Genomic DNA, 21,074 nt, shown 5'->3' with positions numbered 1-21,074 from the left:
CTTAAAACTAGAACATATCCCATATCCTTAAGTATTTGCGAACAGTAATCTAATCCAGGTCTACCTCTACCCCTCCTAACTTCCGTTTCTACCTCCTATATGTCTCTGACTAGACCTTCATACCTGAGAAGGTGTCCTACCAACCTATCTCACCTATTTCCTATTGATTTCCATAGAGTCCTCTTACTCTTTTTAATACCTCTTCATTTCTAACCTTCTCTGTCCACGGTATCCTCATCATTCGCATGTAACACCACATTTCGAACGCTTTTAATCGTTTATTTTCCGCAGCGCCCATTGTCCATGTTTCGTACCCGTACAGCGCCGTGCTCCAAACGTACACCTTTAACAAGCTTCTTCGAATTTCTAAATTAACAGTTAGCAAGCGTAGAAGTATAGAGCATTTAATTTTTAATTTCAGCTACATCATGCCCTTAGAACCAAGTGTACACCCGAATATGCATATTTAAGCCCCCGCATATTTTTCTGTGTAGTATTATCCTGAATGCGTCAAAATTGGTGATTTATTAAGGGTTAATTAGATCTACTTCCGATATCGGCGGTTCGGGGATGTTCTTGTTCTTCTAATTTTGATGTGTTCGAGGTAGAATTAAATAATTACAAGATATATTTCTTAAAAATTTTTTTTTTATTTTGGGGTAGAGATTTGGGCCTTATTGATAGTCGTCCTTTTTTGTATACTTGAGGACCTTAACGATAAATTCTTCTTAATTTTTCGGCTCATTTTGCTCATTCATTAATAGCCGCACTTAAAATAACAATATCGTTTAATCGGTAAGTTCCTTATGCCTTTCGTGTTTTAACGAGATCGCTCAAAGTGCCGAATTTATGCTAGCCCCAATTTAACAAAGCCGCCCTTTTAAACCCTCCTGCCGTCAGTCCGTTTAGGGGCATTAATTCGGTATTTCCTCCTAATGTGAACCGAACATTTGCAGAAAACACTGCGTGGAAATTGGAAAAGAGTGATAGCTCTAACCGCCTAGAGATATTTTTAACTTTTAAATTCGGCTCGAAAGTTTGTTATAATGACGACGACCGGGCTCATTAATTTCTTTTGATATCAAGTGAAGCTAATTTTAAACAGATCTCTTTTCTCTTCCACTTCGATTACATTCATTTTGAGTTGGCTGCGTTCAAGAAATTGCTAGATAAAAGTACTTCGTCTTTTTGGGACTATCTATAAATTATACCTATGTAACGTAAAATTCAATCGTTTTTAACCCCGTCTTGCCCCACGTAACAGGATCGTAATTTGTGGCCTGCCCCTACTTGATCTCATCATTGTATTAGGTAAAGAGTACGTTATAAAAGTTTTGGACTTTGAATTCTAATTTTTAAATAAACAATATAATACTGATTAAACACAAAAAAGTTATCTCGAAAGTTGTAACTTTAAATATTTCCATTCCATATTTCTCTTTCAAAAAAGGTTTTCTAAAATTTGTACCAGCCGAAATACGACGTAGCACACGCTCTTTATTACTTTTCTTAATGTTCTAAAAAAATTGTTTGAAAAGGATTTGAATATTATTTTTTCTCTGAAAAACATAAACGTTTCGTCTCAGGGACGTAGCTGCGATGCTATCGTATCACGAACAATATAGCATGAAATGTAGCTCAAAGCAAAAAAGATAAAAGGAACACAGCTGGTTTTTGTGTAATAACGTTATAGTAACACAAATATAGTCATATCCAGCCGCTACCTATACAAATCATAAAATAATAAAAAATAGAAAAATTTTGTTTGGAATGGCAAAAAGTAGAAACGTGGTTTTCGCTATTCATATTGTTATCACTCTAAAATGTAGCAGTATATAGTTGAAACGTTCAAAATTGGTTTGGTCTGCAAATAAACTGTCGCATTTACTTTCTTCTTTCAACTTATTAACCAGAGTAGAGCGGTTGCGAACGAAACGCCTACTTTTACTCACAACAGAATATCGTAAACACAGAAAAGAGATGTCAGGTAGGAATTGCAGCGGACACTAGTAAAGAAAATGGAATAGCATTACATTAATTGATGTGAAACTGAAAGAGGTGCATACAAGTAGTATTTGAGCATTTTGCTAACATCTGACTTTAAAGAAAGTTCAACTTTTTCAGGAATATAGGAAAGCAAGACGCTTATTTAAAGATATAATTTCAACTAGGCGGCCTGATTTTTTGCGCACGTAAACAACCTCTAACCGCTGCACCGATTACTATTATTCGGTTATCTCTTTTCACTTTGTCTGTGCTCTTCATGAAGCATTTCCTAACTTAACAAGGACTTATTCAAAACGCAGCAAATGACTACAGTGCCAAGTAGAAACAAGAATGATGATACATCCATTCTTACAGATAAATAATTTACTGTGGACTTTGCCAGTTTTTATCGTCCAGACTATACATACGTCTATCCAATTAATGTTACGGATTTTATTTGAGAAATACCTGTGACGGGCAGCAATAAAAAAAATAAAACAACAAACATGAAGATAAATCATATCATTCGCCTGATAACAACGGTTTTGTCTGTATATGATATGATAATAAAAGCAAATTAAGAAGAGAAACTGAATATTTGAAGTTGGTTCGCCTTTCGTCAAAATCCCTTTAACTACGCTACTGGCCGACCATTGTGCCGCACGTATCCTTGGAGTTAAAGAAGCATTTGCTGTTATATGTCTTTCGTTTTTCTGCATGGATAACTTGATCGCATTTCATTGCTGTCTGCTTCTAGTGATGTAAAACTCCGGATGCTAAATGCTTTGAGGTTTATACCAAACCCGAGGCTCAATGGGTTTCTCGCATTAAATTTTAATTTTATTACGTACTTAGTGTTGTAACGTCTTAAACGAAGAACTTAACATGGAAAAAGTAGAGTCTTTTCATTGCTGTTACACGTTAACTTTATCGGTGGTGTTGAAAAGTTTTCGTTGAATAAAGGCAGATAAACTCCACCAACTCCGAGCAGCTTTCAAGTGACTTCCGCTTCATTAATTTGTTACCGTGTTCTCTATTAAGTGATAAGGACTAAATACGATAGTTTCTTGAAGTAATTGTTTATTAAGATTCCTTATCTCGAAGGGAAAAGCCGGGACCTCTTTGGAAACAAAATATGAAGAGGTTTTATGATAAACAAGAATGAATGCAATCAAGAATAATATAATTTTTTCGCATGAAAAATAAAAATGATTTTCAACCAAAAGCTCTGTTGTCACATTTCTTGGAATATTGCGAAATGTGTAAAATAAGAAGGAACAGGACAGTCTATATAAGTACTCCTTAAAAGAAAGATATCGTGCAATTTTACCAAACGTATAAGATCTTTAGGAAGGTAATTAAAAAATAAAATGGAAACGAAAAGAAATGATGTTTGTCAGTAAATTATGTAAACTTAATAGTAAGCAAACGTAATATGATTTAGAATACGAAGCTGAAGATGAAGTTATTATGGGACTAGCAAGTCTGTAGATCACCATCTGTAGATCAATATTTACTGCCAACTATAGTACTTCAGAGTATAGTACACATAGGTTAAATAAAAGCTATTTTGGTGACATTATCAAAACGTATTGGCTTTATTATATTTTAGACATATACATGTAGCTTGAATTTGAATCGAGCAAGAACTAGAAGAGAGAAAAAATGGTAATAGGTTTAGCTTCAATAGTGTATCTAATAACATTAGGTTAGCGACGTATGTGAGATATACGGGGTTATTATAAATCAAATTTAGAGTCGCGAACGACGGTAACTTTCCCTTGAATTCAAATTATCTGCATAATATAATAATATCTATATTCGGCATTCCTCCCTCCAGTTCGTTTATTATTCATGCCTGCAAGCTGATCGTGAGATAGATATTAGATACGAAATCCGAACCAACGAGTTGGTTTCGTTCTCTTATGTAAGTTCCTACACATACACCAAAGTCTCATCAATCATTTCGCTATCTATATTCTTGGAAAATTCGTGTTCACGTCCCGCGACATGTCCTTAATGGTGCAGTTCACGGGGAAAAACAACTCACTTTCTCGTTAACAAGTCAACCAACGGACCACCTAATAAGAATCCACCCTAACGATGACAGTGTCTTTCCAAAAATGATCTTTCCGTTGGAAAACATTACAAACCACACAACTTTTCTACTTCAACTTTAAATTTGTTTACTTATTTAAAACCAAACCTCCATCGTTTCGCCTTTTTGTGTGACAGCTTTATCAGGACCAAAAAATTATAAAACTGTTAGGAATAGAGATGCATACTAGGTGATTTAACGTGTTAAATTCTATAAGTCATCTGCTCGATTCCATATCCAGCCTGCTCTGGATGATTTAGGCGTATGCAATCTTCCACTAATAATCTTTTCTTATGTCTTCATTTCGCCCGTCTCTCCCAATACCACCCTCTCATTCCCCCAACTTCTAAAAGACAGCCTTCCGCCTTATCTTCCGGAAATTTAATAGAGGGTAGGACGGATAGTCCTAAAAATATGTGGGAGCAAGCACACTTGAATGAATTATGAATTGAAGAGACGGTAGGTAAGTTTCGTCAGGGCTGAAAGGAACCACCAAATATAGATGCAGACTCCGGATTTTTCTGCCCTGGTCCAAGTTTTCCTGGGATTTCTCTGGATCACTTGGACATACGTAATTTTCCATTACTTTTCTTTTATCTAAATTTTGTCCGTTTCATCTTTTCAAAGAAAGTTTTTAATTTTAATTCTTTTTTATACAAAGGAAATATAAACTATCGTAAAGTGCTTTTCACAATTTCCTCAAATTTTTAATTAAATGTTTCAGTCTAATGTTTGCGAGTTATTTTAAGTATAAAAATGCAATTAAAATTTAATCTTAACTAGTCCATTGGTTTACTAGTAATTTATGGAAAATGTAACTAGAATTCTCGCTAAGTTTTCGGAAGAGGCTGATAGCAGAAGTAATTTTCAACACTTTCTGGGTAAAACTGTAAACTACAATAGCAATCATTAGTTTTTTATTTAAAATTGTTTGAATAAAATTAATAAATGTTACACAACGCAAGAAAGAACATTTAATTTTTAAAAATAAATGTCCGATACAATTAGTTAAATGTTTAACAAAAACATGTAAAATGGACGGGGACCTCTGCCATTGTCAATTTTGATCAAAATTGTTATTATACAATCAAACAAAAGTGGTTGTATCAGAGGATAAAATTCAGGGATATTCGTTATCGAAATCGCTAGTGGATATTTTTTTTTTTCGATATCACCGTCACGTTTCAAGATACGCCCATGAGAGCAAATGTTTTAACAAATTCGTTGGCTAAGCTTGTAATGAATGCGACTCTTTGGAATTGAAAGAAGAAAACGAGGCATCCCTTAGTGAGTATTGATGAAGTCAAAGTCTTTAGGAACTGTAGTTGTAACTGGAAAATGTCATTTGGAGGGAATCCTAACGACCAACAGGGACCGTAGCCGAGTCAACTAACGACCGTGTCATTTCCTGTACGAAAGCAATTTCAGGAACGTAGTTTTCTTGTTGAATTCACACCTAAATTGCTAAATTTATAAAAGAAGCGCATACGGTACAACGTGAGCTGCGTCTCCTGTCGCCTGCCTCATCATCTTCCCCTTTTACATCCGCAACGTAGATTTATTCAAATGAGCATAATTAGAGGACTAAAAGTCATATCTACCGTCTAGTTATCTTGTAATCCGACGTGAATATAAGTGACGTTAATACATGACAGGTGTACCTACTAATAGTATTGCGAAGAACTTTTAGAATGTGAATGATTCTAAATAACCGAAACTTGACAACGAACATAATTATACGTTTAAAATAATTAAAGTTTGTATCAGGGAAATTTTCTGTGAATTTAGCAACCTAATGTGAAAGGGAAACTAAATAAAATAAAATGAGTTAGAAGGATTTCCCCGGATTGGCCAAATTAAACGTTCCCGAATGAAACATTAATAAGTATTACATTTTGAGGTATCTAATTAAATACAACAATTTCGAAAGTTGAAGTTAGCACTTGAAATAACGTTAAATCAAACACTTACTGGCTGAACTATTAAATTATTAAGCGAACTACCGAACATGAACACATCGTTCTTGCTTGCTCATTTGGTCTGGGCCCAGCTTTACTACTGGCGCTGTACATGAAACAATTTCTGCTCTAATCACTAGTTTTCTTAGTTTATACACAATAACGTCGCTTTTTTAAGAAATTACTGTGTTCTGCTTGGCTCCAATCGCATGTATGCATCTGCAGTTTACATTTTCATAAAATTATCGAAGGATTTGTGACTTATTGTATTTTTGGTAAAGCATGCAATATCAATATCTTTCCGTAGGCTTTTTTTTAACTCAGGGTTTCGATTTTATTACGTTAAACGATATTTTCGTTTTGTTGCTAAAGGATTTAGTATTTAAAAGGCTGCACGTAAATCCTTGCAGCTTCTTTTATCTAAGTGATAAAAGAATTTACAAAGGTATTTAAGGAGCCCTAAACAGAAAAGGTGTAAAAAATCCAAAGTTCGCTGGAAACGTCTATTTTATTAACGGAAATAACAAACAAGTATCCCGATTAAACGTGAACGAAAGGTAAGAATAAAGGATTTCTGGGAATTTCGCCCTGAAATATTATGTAAGTAACTACTTATCGGTTATCCTTCAGATCTTATTTGTTGAAAGGAAAATTCAAGTTCTGGGAAAAAAATGAAACAAATACTTCATTAATTTAATAAAAAGAAACTATAATAGAACTCGCAGTATTACCAAAGTTACAACTGATATTATTTGTCTTTCATTTAATTGTTAAAGTTTATTTTCTATTTGTTTTGCTACGAGAAGGTATACATATAACATAATTCACCTTTAATAAAATTGTTATTTCTAATATTTCTAATTTCTTGTGGTCTAAAACATCTTTTATTTTCCAACATTTATTATCCTCTCATATGGATGTTATTTCGTCAGTACGTTACTTAAAAAAAGTGAAAGGCACAAGTTCCTTATCTCTGAGGTCACGAAATAGTATAAAAAGTGTCGTTTAAATTCGTTTAAGTTCGAGTTAAAGAATATGTCAATAAAAATACGATGAGCTTTTAGCTTAGTTTAAATAGATCGGAGAATGTGATGACAAGTACGGCCGTGTTTTGCGTGAAGATAAAAGTAAACGGAAAACAACATAAAATAATTTTTATTCCACTTACCTGTAACTTCTTTTAATATGTATGTATACATATATATCTTATACTTTAGAGCGTAAGTCAACCTTTGATCTTTATTTTCCAGGACTGTATTTCTGTTGGAAAGCTTCAGGATTGCCGGCAGCGACGACTACAGTTGAGAGGTTAGTCTTCCCACGGGAACTTCAAGTAAGGTAGGATAGACAATTGTTTTAACTTTTTCTTATCCAGACATATATATTGGAAAATACTTCGTGCAATTTTTATTCTTTTCGTTTATCATCATATTGATGCAATATAAAATTCTATTCGTCGTTGATTCAATAATCCTCNTTTTTTGTTATTGCGTAGGCATATCGGAAAAGTCTAGCTCAATTTACATTTACAGTTTAGTCTAAGAATACTTAACACTCAACTTATTTTCTTAGGATAATACAGTTTTACCATAAATAAATTTTACAGATCCGTTTGTCTGTAAAAGTAATGAAAGAAAAATCGATTTCACGGGAATTGTACGTTTCAAATGTATTTTAAGATACGCTAAATAATAAAAAAGCCACCCCTTACAAATTCGTATCGCATCAGTTGTATTTCTTTCAGCATTTCCATATATTTTTCGTCTTTTAAATTCTGTAACTACTTTCATTTCAATTTATATGTTATTAGAGCTACGTTTAAAAATTATACATACGCCTGTCTAAAAAGAAACTGATGTTACTATAAGCAGTGGGGTTAAAAAAGAGTACGAATATTTTATACAAGGCGTAGGTACATATAGGTATATCAAGATCAAGATCTATTACATATTATACATATCTATCTCAATTTCAAAGTGAACGAGGAGCCCTTGTTTTAAATTGCATTGTTTCGTCTTTAGTATGATGAATATCGTCAAGTTTTGACAGCATTCGGAGGCGGTTTACGTATATAACTTTCACGTCGTCTGACGACGACTTGCAAGTGGGAGATTAATGCTTCACCCCCTTTGTTTAAACCCTTGTTGAGCAAGGATGTATGTCAGATAATCTTGATTTCATATTCGGCGAAAGATAAATCTTGAAAGTCATCCTTACATCTTTTTAACAGCTACCTACAGTTTAGTGACCATTTGTCATTTTAAGCTACGGCATGAGATTTAAGAAATCTCTACTTAGTAATAATAATAACTATTTAGTAATTTATTAAATATGTAGTTTAAACAATCTATTCTTGTATTATTAAATATTTTAATTGCAACACATCCATAGTTAGCTTTAATATTTTTTATTCAGATTAATTTTGTAGATAATGATGGTAGATGGGCTCTCTCTGTTTGTTTTTTTACCTTGCACTTTTCAGTGTCTTTCCAGTTTCCAAATTTGGACTTATCACATTAAGGAATGGATAAAGTACACTTATTTTCTAATCTATTTTATAATTTTCTAACTTTTAAAAACTAAGCTGCAGTTTTCCTTGTAATAATGTATACTGAAACTATTTAATACGCAAGAGCTCATGGCCCTAGGGGGTCATGATGAAACCGTCGCCCCTGTAGTTATGTCTGATGTAGAGTAGGTATAATTCTGAAATAAGGGAAACGCTACTGCTGTAATAAATACGGCGCCACAACCGATAAATTAATGTAGCATTCGTGTGTGTTGGCGGATATGCGTTAGCATTTGGTTGATAACGTCATGATTAACAGCCTTTCCGATGCGGAATTTCGATACGGTCACGACCCAAATTGCATCCAATATTGTCAAATCCTAACCTCTCGGATTGCGGATATGTCATACAAATTCCGAACATTCGTCGCTGCCAAAGCTGGCCGAGGACGATGCCACGCCAACAAGCAACGAACAATCACTGTCCATGTCTTCTTCGTCCTGGTGTCTTAGTCATAGTTCTATGTTTTCTGGACCTTTCCATGACACTCCTGCTCGGAGTAGATTCGAAAATCTCATAACGGCACTCAAAGCGGCCACCTTTAAGAAGTAAACAACAAAATTACTTGTATATTACAAAAACTATGTGTGTATGTAATCTTAAAGCGCGATTCACACTATACGACGCTACCGTCCCGTCGCCGTTCCGGCACCGGACAGAAATTTACCATCAAATTCACACTTTAGGTATAAACAGCCAGCAGTCAATAGATAGGTGCAGCTGTAGTTTAGTCTAGCATAATGTTTCACATCCTGTGCAATTGTTAAAAATTGGATGAAAATGGTCACGTTTACAATAAAAAAGCCGGGAATAAGTGCATTTATTGAAGAACCGGAACATGAAAAATTAAATATGGGTCCATGATATATATAAATAAAAAAAGAACTTCCAATTTCAGATAACATGTGTGGTATTCTCCCTTGCTCTTTCTTGTTTTAAATATACTTATTATCCTAATTTTTAATTGTTCTTGTTCCATATCTAATGTAAAATCGTCTATGTTTTAATGTGTCATGCAATTTTTAAAAATAGTTGCGCAAAATGTAAAACACCACGCTAAACTAAAATACAACTGTCTACGAAAATGTACCCTCATTTAATTACATTGTATTATCCTAAGGATTTACAAGGCAAAAACTTTGGGCACATAAAAGAACCGTTTTCTTTGTAGTTCTCATTTAAAAACTAAATTATTTGCACATCTTTTTTACTTTCTACCTTTCTACTTACTACATAATTTATCATATAAGTCCTCTTTTTACAGTTTTTCGTATTTTTCTGTTCGACATATTGCTTACACAGACCACTAAAAGTATACGACGGTTTTTTTGTTATTGCGTAGGCATATCGGAAAAGTCTAGCTCAATTTACATTTACAGTTTAGTCTAAGAATACTTAACACTCAACTTATTTTCTTAGGATAATACAGTTTTACCATAAATAAATTTTACAGATCCGTTTGTCTGTAAAAGTAATGAAAGAAAAATCGATTTCACGGGAATTGTACGTTTCAAATGTATTTTAAGATACGCTAAATAATAAAAAAGCCACCCCTTACAAATTCGTATCGCATCAGTTGTATTTCTTTCAGCATTTCCATATATTTTTCGTCTTTTAAATTCTGTAACTACTTTCATTTCAATTTATATGTTATTAGAGCTACGTTTAAAAATTATACATACGCCTGTCTAAAAAGAAACTGATGTTACTATAAGCAGTGGGGTTAAAAAAGAGTACGAATATTTTATACAAGGCGTAGGTACATATAGGTATATCAAGATCAAGATCTATTACATATTATACATATCTATCTCAATTTCAAAGTGAACGAGGAGCCCTTGTTTTAAATTGCATTGTTTCGTCTTTAGTATGATGAATATCGTCAAGTTTTGACAGCATTCGGAGGCGGTTTACGTATATAACTTTCACGTCGTCTGACGACGACTTGCAAGTGGGAGATTAATGCTTCACCCCCTTTGTTTAAACCCTTGTTGAGCAAGGATGTATGTCAGATAATCTTGATTTCATATTCGGCGAAAGATAAATCTTGAAAGTCATCCTTACATCTTTTTAACAGCTACCTACAGTTTAGTGACCATTTGTCATTTTAAGCTACGGCATGAGATTTAAGAAATCTCTACTTATAAATTCAATTTGGTGTTAATGTAATTGTTAACTCTACTTTACTCTTTATAAATTAAACTAAAAGGCTATCTACGTATTTCTATAGTAATTGCCATAGATTAATTGGAGGTAATAGTAATTACTAGATAGATAATGTTAATAATAGAACAAAAGTGTTTTGGAAAAATGTCTCATACTTACGTTCGCTACCGTACGTGATATAAAAAATGCCACTTCTGCTTTGCAAAGACCATCGAATTCCTGAAAAATGAAATGTAATTATATTTGTCATCATCATCATCATAAGGTCATCAAAAGCTGAATTAGCATAATTGTCTCTTTCCCGATAAAACGAATTTTTTCTTATGAAATGGGATATATTTAGGGTTATATTTTAATCCTACAAGAACGGTTCATGAAACACATTGCATTTTGATTTGATGTACATCATTTTTTATTGTAAGAAGAACTCCGTTTGATTGATTACTATTGCGACATTATTTTAAATTTGATAAGGTTCGTAATTTATCAGTCCGCCTCTCACAATAAACGTTCATAAAATGGTTTTTCTTAGGGCTTTGTGGGCATTCCCTAATTAGATTACTTGTTAAATATTTTATGTAGGTACTTAGATAATGGTAACTTAAGAAATTACCCGAGCTCAGATAATTATATTTGAACTTCTCTGGCAGTTTGGATTATTTAATTACGTTAGGAACGTTTTTTTAGAAAATTAACATTTGCATCATAGTTTTTACGTAATTAATTGTTCAGTTTGCATGTAACTACTTGGAATCACCAATTTTGACATGTTCGAGATGGTAGAAAACAACTGGAGGAAAGCGGATGGGTTTAAATTCTATATTGGGGTATACTATTGGATTGCTTTTGTCCTAATGTCCTAAACATAATGTGTTTTAATTTTGTTCTATACATAATTTTACAATGTGCTAAATGCCTACTCTTCTGAATTTTGATTTGTGCTGTTGTTCACGTGTTGGATAGTAAAAGCAAGTTGCTCTTGCATGTAGAAGAATGTGAAAATTATTCACAGCGCATGAGTTAGCGTTAGTGGATTACTCGCAGTATTTCTATAGGGAATTTTCGAGAAAATGGGATGTCGCCAATATATTTTGAACTGTACAATTCTATTCAACAAAGGCGGAAATTGTGGTGTCGTGAATGAATGTTTATGTACATGTAAAATATATTACACCTACTACTTGAGCTTATATAAATACATGTGCTTAACATCCCTACATTATAAACGTATATACATAACAATTGCCATCGATACATCTCATGCGGGCCTCTGCGATTATTTTGCTTAAATTAATTTGAATAAGTTTGCGTAGGAATGGCGGTATTTAAGAGGGTCTCGGAAGTTGCAGCGTCCTCAATATTTCTGCTGTCATTCGACAATTACACTTGAATTAGGAGCGGAGGAAGTGAATGGAAACGGTTGGAAATATATTGATAGATGGTAAATGTTATTCATTCCGCAGAACTCTGTTCAAACTTCTGAACGACATTTATAGTAAATTAATATCGTGTTATCAGTTGCCTGTAGGTCACGAGTTAGGGGAATTACACGTAGGTATACTTCGTTTACTTTCTGTAGCGATGTGACCTTCAGTTTGACCGGCGCAAAGTAGAAAAGAACAGCACTAGGCCAGAAAAGGAAGGAGACAACTCTCGGCCAAACTCTTAACCGATGAGGAGCGTATAATCCGTACAGTACTGCACGGAAAAATTGACCATTTTATCCACTACAATTGCATTGCTCAAATGTGCTGTTATTGGTACCATTTACTACTGAAAATATCAACGAGATGTTTATTTATATTTAAAGACATATTAAAGGTTTTAACGCTTGTTTTCGACTCGCACTACTATTCATGGTTAAAAAAAACTTTTGGCGGGTACTGTATGAAAAAGTGTGTTTAATGAAAAAGAGTCGAGAGTATAATGAGCTTTTTTCTCCCTACCTACGATTTTGCCAGCGCGCATCCAAAACATTGGAAGGGGACCATCGCTAGAGAAAGTAAATGAAGTATAATTCATTAATGGTCTTACAGAAATTTGTACTAATGGAGCACAGGGTGGTTCATGCAGAGTAGGACTGCAAATTCTATGTATTAAGTATGACTTAAGCACACATGCTGTGGTAAAATTTTGATGACTTTTGATGCATATATCCAAGATGCTAAATAATTCAAAATTTTCAGTTACGTGTAGCAAACACGAATTTTAAATGATTATCTTAATAATTCCTGGGAATGCCAGTAACCATACGTTACGTTTTCTAAAATATGTAGTGCACAGAATTGTAATTTTTAAATTTAGATACTATACTCTAAAACAATTGTCAAACAAAATCATAGTAAAATGTTCAACGAGTCGATAAGATGAAACGAATCACAACTGCTCAACTCAAAAAAAAAATATAAGATTAGGTACAATAATACAATAAAACGTAAAGCTATGTAACTATACAATCCTCTGCAAGGACACTATCCCTTTGAGGAAGTGTTTGAAGGATAATACAAGGTTTATAACTGCTTTTAACACAGCGTCAATAACTGAACTGCTTTCTACGTTTTCTGTACTTTTCTTTATCCAATAATTGTCTTTTGTTTGTTAGAGGTAACAGAACAGAGAGATTGTGAAGAGGTGTTACAAGCCTGTGAATGTGGTAACACAAGGTTTCCGATAATACAATTTGTTTGTAGAAATCTATAACAAGTCGTTTGTATTTGAAACGCTGTACAAACATTGACGACCCTATATACACATTTATACTCTTAATAGCATTTTGCCACCGAACGCGCTCCAGAGTCGTCGAATGTTCAAAATTGCGCCTACTGCGAATTCAATTAACGTCCAATTTAAATGCAAACTAGTACTTACTCTGTTGACATGATCTCGAAGAACGTTCGAGTAAACCATCGCAACTGCTTCTAAGGCTATGAAAGTGATTAATCCTACGATCCACGGGATTACCAGAGATATGTTTTCCTGAAAAAGATAATAGGGTTCATTAGACGTCGCCACCATCACCACCAACAGCAGCAATCTCTCTCGGGATGAACGTTTTCCATTAAAATCAACCTTGGTTTATTGACATATACACAAAATTGAAAAAGTAAATTAATGGTTTATTATTGAACGAAACGAGGCTTTAGATTTTTGTAATTTCATGTTATAATTACAAAAGTATCTACAATAATCATTTCACTACACGGCGGATCCTTCAGGAGGAAGTAATAAGTGCAAAGCTTCATATATAACAAAATCACTTGTACAGGATGGGTTGAATAAATCCAAAAATGTATAAATAAATGCTAAGAAGGGGAGAATTATTTAGACCAATTTGATTAATTTTTAAATGAATGAAGAGTGTCTCCTTGTGACAGAACACTAAAATATTTTTTAAACTAGGGGCAGAGGGATAGAAGTATGGGGAGTGTAGGCAAATGTCATAACCAGCTGCATCGTCTATACTGCAATAAATTATATTGGACCTTTATACACCTTTAGAATGTGGGACCTTTTTACTGAATCGGATAATAACGATTTCGACAATTTTTTGTACGATTATTTTCTAAAGAATTCTAAGGATGATCCTTGTCTTACACGAATGAAAACATTTTCAAGGAAATATAGACCATATTGTATATCAGATGATGCTGAAGAAGTTTATTTCTTACAATAAAAAGAAACATAATTTAAGACATATGATGACGCGACGAAATCCGTAGCGCCGGAATCCCGAAGTAACGGATGTGCAAACTATAAATTTAGATATGAATTTTCTTTTGTTCCTTGAAGCAGACTTTTGTAAGGGAGTACGTAACATGAAAGAAACTTTAACTGCTGTAAAGAGAATTAATGTCGCTGAAAGGGCGCAGTCTGGCATACTTTCAGTGGTAGTAAAACTTTTGCTTGATCTATCGTGTTGTTCAACTAATGGATTTATTGTGTATGTCACTTGGGAGATATAAAATGTGCAATACTTTGAGAAAATGGGATGTACGAATAATTTAAAAATATTAACTTATTTTTTATATTTCTTTCCCCGCTTTGCCATTTCTAAATAACACGATCTAAAAAGTTAATAAGAAAAATTTTTTTGACCACCCGAGATAAAAATATTCAGTCTCGCAGAGTCTCTGAAAGCGACATTCGAGTCTCTGAAAGCAAGACTCGAATCTCCGTCTCTCATCGAGTCTCTCTCGTGTCGCTGAGAGAGACTGTCGAGAGACTGTAAATAAAAAACTGTTTAGCGTCTCTGAACGAGAGACTTGATTCACTCATAGAGAGATCCTCATTTCGTATCCAGTCTCTGAACGAGAGTTCTAAGTTCAACATATTTCAGAGATCCCAGTCTTTCTACGAGAGCCTCCAATCTCTCAATTTTTCAGTTTTATTCATTCAGTCTCTCTGTAAGAGACTCGAATCTCTCAATTAACAATTTTATCGTTCGAGTCTCTCATACAGAGACTGTGAGAGATCCATAAAAACACCTAGGCAATAACTGAAAGACTATGAAAGACTGTGAGAGACTGGAGAGAGACTGAAAGTTTGTGTCTAGGGCACACACAAATATTAATATTTGAGTAGCAAACAACTGATGTTGTGTAGACTTCCGATGTCACGCTTTTAATTTTTGTTACAGTATATTGTTAGTAGTTACTGAAGGGTTAACCAGACTGAATAAATTGTGGCTGCTTGTTAAGTGTAGACTCCGTTAAAATTCATGAGTTAATAGCGAAGGTAACTGGTGCTCTGTGAATGGCGTGGAAGAGGGTGCTTTTCTTTAGGCTAAATATTTTGTAGTGAAGTTTCCACCCAGTTAAGCATGAAACGGTCAGGATGTAGGTACCCTAATTTACAAAGTTTCATGTATCGAGGCGAGGTTACATGCTATATCTTTATGTAAGCAGAACTTTTTGTTTACGTCGTACAAAATCGCTCCGCTCTCGTTACTTTGCATATTTACCCCCTGATTTGCCATAATTAGTATTCCATGAAGATTACGCTATAATTAACCCGCCGAGATAAATCCAAAACGACGATTTTAGTGCTCTCGCTTTACACTGTGCATATAAACAAACGTTCCTAATAATATCTACCAATTATCTTTTAAAGGACACTTAAATTGTGACCAGGGATATTTGTGAATTAAGTTACCCAATGAATTTGTAAACGCCCCTTGCTTGAATAGGCCGTTTATGAACTGTTTATATTAAACACATCATGTTATATTCGGAGATTTGACTCATTTATGTGAAATACTTGGGTATTTTTGAAGGTTTTGTTGCGTTGAAAGTAAAATTCCATTATATAACGGAACATCCGCCGCAACTTGCAACGGAAGTTGCGCGCGCATCTTACTGTCAGCGGCTATTGTGGAAGTGGAGAATGGAGACAGTTGTAGAGGAAAAGGAAGCTATTGTAATAATCCAAACTGTCTGCCTCGTAATTATTATAGTATCATCCAGGGTTGGACTAGGCGAAACTTATTGATTGAGAATTTAAAACAAAATCGGCGCCGTTGAAAGGAAAATTAAGTGAGAAGTTAAGTTAATTGTTCTAAATGTCTAGCGCCTATCGACGCCTCTCTTTTTAGGTATAGTTACTACCACGTTTAGTTTATAATCCTCTGAGACTTTCTCCGTCTCATAAATGTGACTAACCAGCTTAAACATACGATCTCTAATCTCTTGTCTTCCATATCGTAGAATTTCCCCCTTTATCACATCTATACCAGGCGCCTTATTATTACTTAAGTTTTTAATGCTACATCGAACTCTTCTCTCATTATGAAATAACCTAGCTCATCCATCTCCACACTATCTTTCTTCTCCAATATATCTCCTAACTCAGAGCCGGACAAGCTTTAACTTCGTAGGAGCCGCTACTTATGGTTACTTTGGGTCACTCCATGCCCTTCAATGAGTACGTGAGTAGACGAGCGAAGCCTCTCTCGCAACTGAAATGATACCTACGAAAATTTTCTAATGATCGCCCCGCAGCTCAGGGGTAGCATGCCGGACTACGGTTGCAATACTATTGGGTTCGGCTATGGAAGAGGGGACTCACCTACGAAATGGAAAGGATAACAAAAGGAAAGAATCATCTCACTCGCACTTGCAGGAGCAATGAGGAACTCCTTGGCTATACCTGAGGAGCACTCGGGAGTCAAAAGGGTCGAGTTTTCTCAGCTCTGTCCTAACTCATGGCCTGCGTATAAGTTCTAAATATTCTTTCCCCCTATCTGCCTTTACCAGGTACAAAGTTGTGGATTGATTCGACCACCGGAAAACATCGGATTTTTTTGATATGAAAATGGCAGATAGTCTGACGTTAGTGAAACACCACTTATTCTTAAGCTATTTAAACCCGACAGATGTTAGAGAATCCTAGCAGTAGAAACATTATTTTAAATTTCATAAAGATAAGCTAATGGTTTTGGTATAATTTGATTATCGAACACTATTATACGTATTAGATACAAGACGTTTTTAACTATTGCGACAGTGAAACAAATAGGGCTTGCGTAAATAAACCGGGCAGTATGAAAGCCGATTACGGGAATAGCTCTTTTCACATGTAATCCATTCGGGGCTTTTAACGTTTCAATTCCTTCGAGTGCTTTTCGAGATGCTCCTCTCCACGTATATCCAAAGTATTAGAGTCGAATTTTACACGCGTCTTATTTACTTAAGCGACAGAGTAAACAATAGAATGCAGAACTAACTACGGCTTGAAGGAGAGAAAATGGACATACGTGAAAATACTTCTGAGTACGCACGTAGCTAGAATTCCTTTTCGAAATGGTGGTCCAAACATGCTGATGTCTCCGAGCTAAAGAAAGTTTATATAACTGCGACTACTCTGGGCTATAACTTACAATTTTTTAAGCGGGAAAGAGTTCGTTCGTTGCGTTGTCATGAAAAAAAAAGAACTTTTGGAAGTTTCATTCCCACCAGTCAGTAATGCTGGTGGGCGGGCAGTCCCTCCGGACTACGCCGGAAGGCCCTCTTCAGTCTACTTTCAGGAATCGTGGGAAGGGGTGGGTGGTGGTTCGGGTGGGAAAGATGAGACGGGCGAAATGAAGACAGAAGAGAATGAAAGATTATCTGTGGAATATTACTGCCTCAGCATTTGCCTAAGCGATTCAAGAAAATCACAGAAAAACTTGGACCAAGGTAGATGGGCCAGGACTCGAACCGGCCTCCTCCCGAATGCTAAGCAATGGTCTAAACCTCTAGGCCATGCCGCTCGGTGTTGTCATGATACAGTTCCACATTTATGGGGTAATATCAAAAACGCATCATATTTACCTTTTTTTTTACAAGGTGGAAGTGCATTCGGTTTTTTCCCAGTAGGTACTTGTTACATCCACACTATCAACTGAACGACGTTAGTCGCCTAGATCCAGGCCCGTAATAAAACAAATTGTACGTTCAAATTTACAAAGACGATTTGTCGTATTTTGTGTCAGGAAGCCATGGTTGCTTTTTTAATTATTATAAATGGGACACCCTGTATATTAGGCCAGTAAGAACTCAAATGTTATAGGTAACTTTATTTTATTGAGTTAAAAATATACTCTTTCATGGTTGAAATTCATAGTAGAATTATAATTCGGGATAATCGACAGTAATAACAGTCCAGAACAATTTTAGTCTTAACAGCGGTGATGTAGCCCGTTTGAACCATTATTTTGCTTAACAATTTCAAAGCTCAATTCCCAAAAGAATGAAAAAATTATCTCGCTCTATTATGGTAAAGTTTTTAAAGATTTAGTCGTTTAAATCGGACTGAACCTTCTCGGTTAAATGTAGCAAACTAATACTGCAAATTGTTATTTTTACTGACAGTCGTTCGTTTGTATCAGACCTAGCGAAATTTCTATATTATACCTAACAAAATTTAGAGCCGACTTAGAAAAAAGGGGATATTTATTTAATGTTATGGAAAATCCAAGGAACTTTTGTGTGCAAGACAATTTTAAGTTATAAAAACAAAAAAATTGAAAGTTTTAATTTACTAAACTAAGAAACTAGGTATTTGTGAATAAATAAAAAACAGAAACGGTCTTGCTTTAGGGCCAAATTATTTTTTTTTTGTTTAAAGATGCAGGGAAATTTTAGTTTGATACAAACGAGCGTCTACAACAAATAAACACATGACACATGAGATGTATTCCTGGCATTGGGAGTGCAAGGTTAAATAGAAAACTATAAAAAATAACTTTCGATAAATATACTTGGAAAAAACTTTTTGTTGTCGAATCAATTTGGGAAATACATTACCTTTTTATTTTATGAAAATGTTTGAATCGATGCGATTTTAAAGAACAGTGAATGTCTGCATGAAGGGTTGGTTATTCACGTGTTTCGAGGCCATTAACTATTTGAAAGGAGCTGAGAGCATGATAAGGTTCTTTTTTATTCATTTTTTTGAGTACAAAGGACCATTAGTATTAGACTGCCAATAACATGTAAATGCGAGGGTACCGGGTATATCTGTACAAGAATGAATTTGTTGGGGTTGAGTTCAAAAGAGAACACAACGCGATCCCTGGTTAAAACGGGATCATAATATACACATACTGGGTAAATCAGGGAATAATGCCAAACAAAAGCAGAGATGTTGGGAACCTTAAGGGCAATCCCAAAGATCCTCATAAATATAAATTTATTCAAGCTTTCGCGGCCGTCATAGATCTAATGGTGATTTTTGGAATTTCTGATGATCGTCATTCATCCCTCAACGTTTCGCCGAATTGCCTGGACGACATCTTCAGAAGTTATTCCCAAGGCTGTTGCAATTTGTGCACTTCGTAGTCAATAAGCCTTAAAATTTTGAACGTCCGAATGTTACTGCACTCCATAATATAATGCAAATACGGAAGTTAAGGCGGATGTATCTCATCAGTTTTCCTTTAGGAATCACACGAATGTGTAGGTGGTTGGTTGGTTGAGGAAGTCAGGGATTATTTGTGGAGCGAACGTTACTATCCCAACAATTTTCTAATCTAATCTAGCGATCTAGACCATAGTACACACGGACAAAATGAAAAATGAAAACTTATCTAAATATTAAAGCGATATTTACAATTCATCCCACTAGTCTGTTATTTCGTAAGCGAAAATAATAAAAATTACAATTTGGACACGAATTGATATTACAAATTTAATTTTAATAATTAAGAAACTTGAAATAATTTTTAAAGAAACATGTCAAAATTGAGATTATTACAAGTTACCTAATAAATTCTACTTTTTCTACGGCAAATTCATTCATTTACAATTGAAAATTGTAACTTTTGCGTTGTCATAAAAATTTAGTTTCCTCCGTGTAGAGGACAAAACATCCAAACCTTATATCTTCAAAAGCACGCCTTTCAGGTAAAAACGGGAACCTTATTCGTGGACGGAAGATAGAGGGTCACCACACCATATAACTCCCTTGATCGTACCGGGACTCACTCCATTTAATCAACATTTAATGATCAAAAATCGGTCAAGAATTAGCAATAATCGTCAAATCACTATCGGTCAACTTTGATGCTTTTTGGTGGAAAATGTATAAGTACACGGAATTGACAAACGCCCCGTTGAAGCACTACTCCATCAATTTCTGAATTATTCTCAGGCGCTCATCTCGGAGAACAAATTTGCAGTAGAGTGACTTTTCTTCGTTTTCTGTTTGGATAACTGCGTATTTAAAATCATAAAGGTAACACACAAACAATGACAAATTGACAAATAGATATTTATAAAAAGGCCACAAGATGATGTTATTGCTTCATTTGTTTCATGACGTCCTTAAGTATAAATAGGAAGTAAGAAAAGTTTTACCAACTTTAAAATTCTGATTTGTCATTGCGTCATTATGTTGGGTAATTGTATGCTTTAACCGTTTTAAATGTCATCGACATAATTTAAACAGATTAAATAATTTATTAAGCACCTTTTAAATAAAAAGTTATTGTCTAATTAGACAGAAAATTGCGTTTTTAAGTTTTTGTTAGAAGTCCGGATGAACATTGTGCGAAAACCGGAAAGATAAGTGCTTCGTTATTAGTAACTTACAGAATTACAATAGGATCAATTAAATAAGACAGTGTATTGCCTTAATAATTACCTTCAAGGTTCTTTCAATCAGAAGTGAAATTAATAAATTAACCTAATTATATATCTATTTTCCAAAAGTTACATTGTATTACCGCGATTGGTATGTGTAAAAATATATCTAAGTAAAGCAGTTTTCATTTCTTCCTCTTATTTCTACCAACATTGAGAAGTCTTTTGCAACAAAAGAC

The 21,074-nt window shown here is 34.6% G+C and overlaps 1 protein-coding gene and 1 long non-coding RNA gene across 4 annotated transcripts in view; one reads left to right on the top strand and one right to left on the bottom strand.

Annotated features, from left to right (window-relative positions):
• Positions 1–21,074, top strand: part of LOC112904199 — a 51,408-nt gene that overhangs the window by 6,294 nt on the left and 24,040 nt on the right. The window contains exon 2 of the long non-coding RNA XR_003230949.1: positions 7,293–7,380. This is a non-coding gene — a long non-coding RNA (uncharacterized LOC112904199). The remainder of the gene's footprint in view (positions 1–7,292; positions 7,381–21,074) is intronic.
• Positions 8,418–21,074, bottom strand: part of LOC108739198 — a 97,445-nt gene continuing 84,788 nt past the window's right edge. For all 3 annotated transcript variants that reach the window (XM_025973642.1, XM_025973643.1, XM_025973641.1), the window contains 3 exons: positions 13,646–13,753; positions 10,937–10,996; positions 8,418–9,150 (listed from right to left, as the gene is read on the bottom strand). In XM_025973642.1, coding sequence (XP_025829427.1) covers positions 9,064–9,150; positions 10,937–10,996; positions 13,646–13,753 — 255 coding nt within the window. In that variant the 3' untranslated portion in view covers positions 8,418–9,063. The remainder of the gene's footprint in view (positions 9,151–10,936; positions 10,997–13,645; positions 13,754–21,074) is intronic.

This window comes from Agrilus planipennis, unplaced genomic scaffold (genome assembly GCF_000699045.2).
Source record: "Agrilus planipennis isolate EAB-ADULT unplaced genomic scaffold, Apla_2.0 scaffold58, whole genome shotgun sequence".
In the NCBI taxonomy this organism is placed as follows: domain Eukaryota; kingdom Metazoa; phylum Arthropoda; class Insecta; order Coleoptera; family Buprestidae; genus Agrilus; species Agrilus planipennis.
This window is presented reverse-complemented; position numbering and strand designations above follow the sequence as displayed.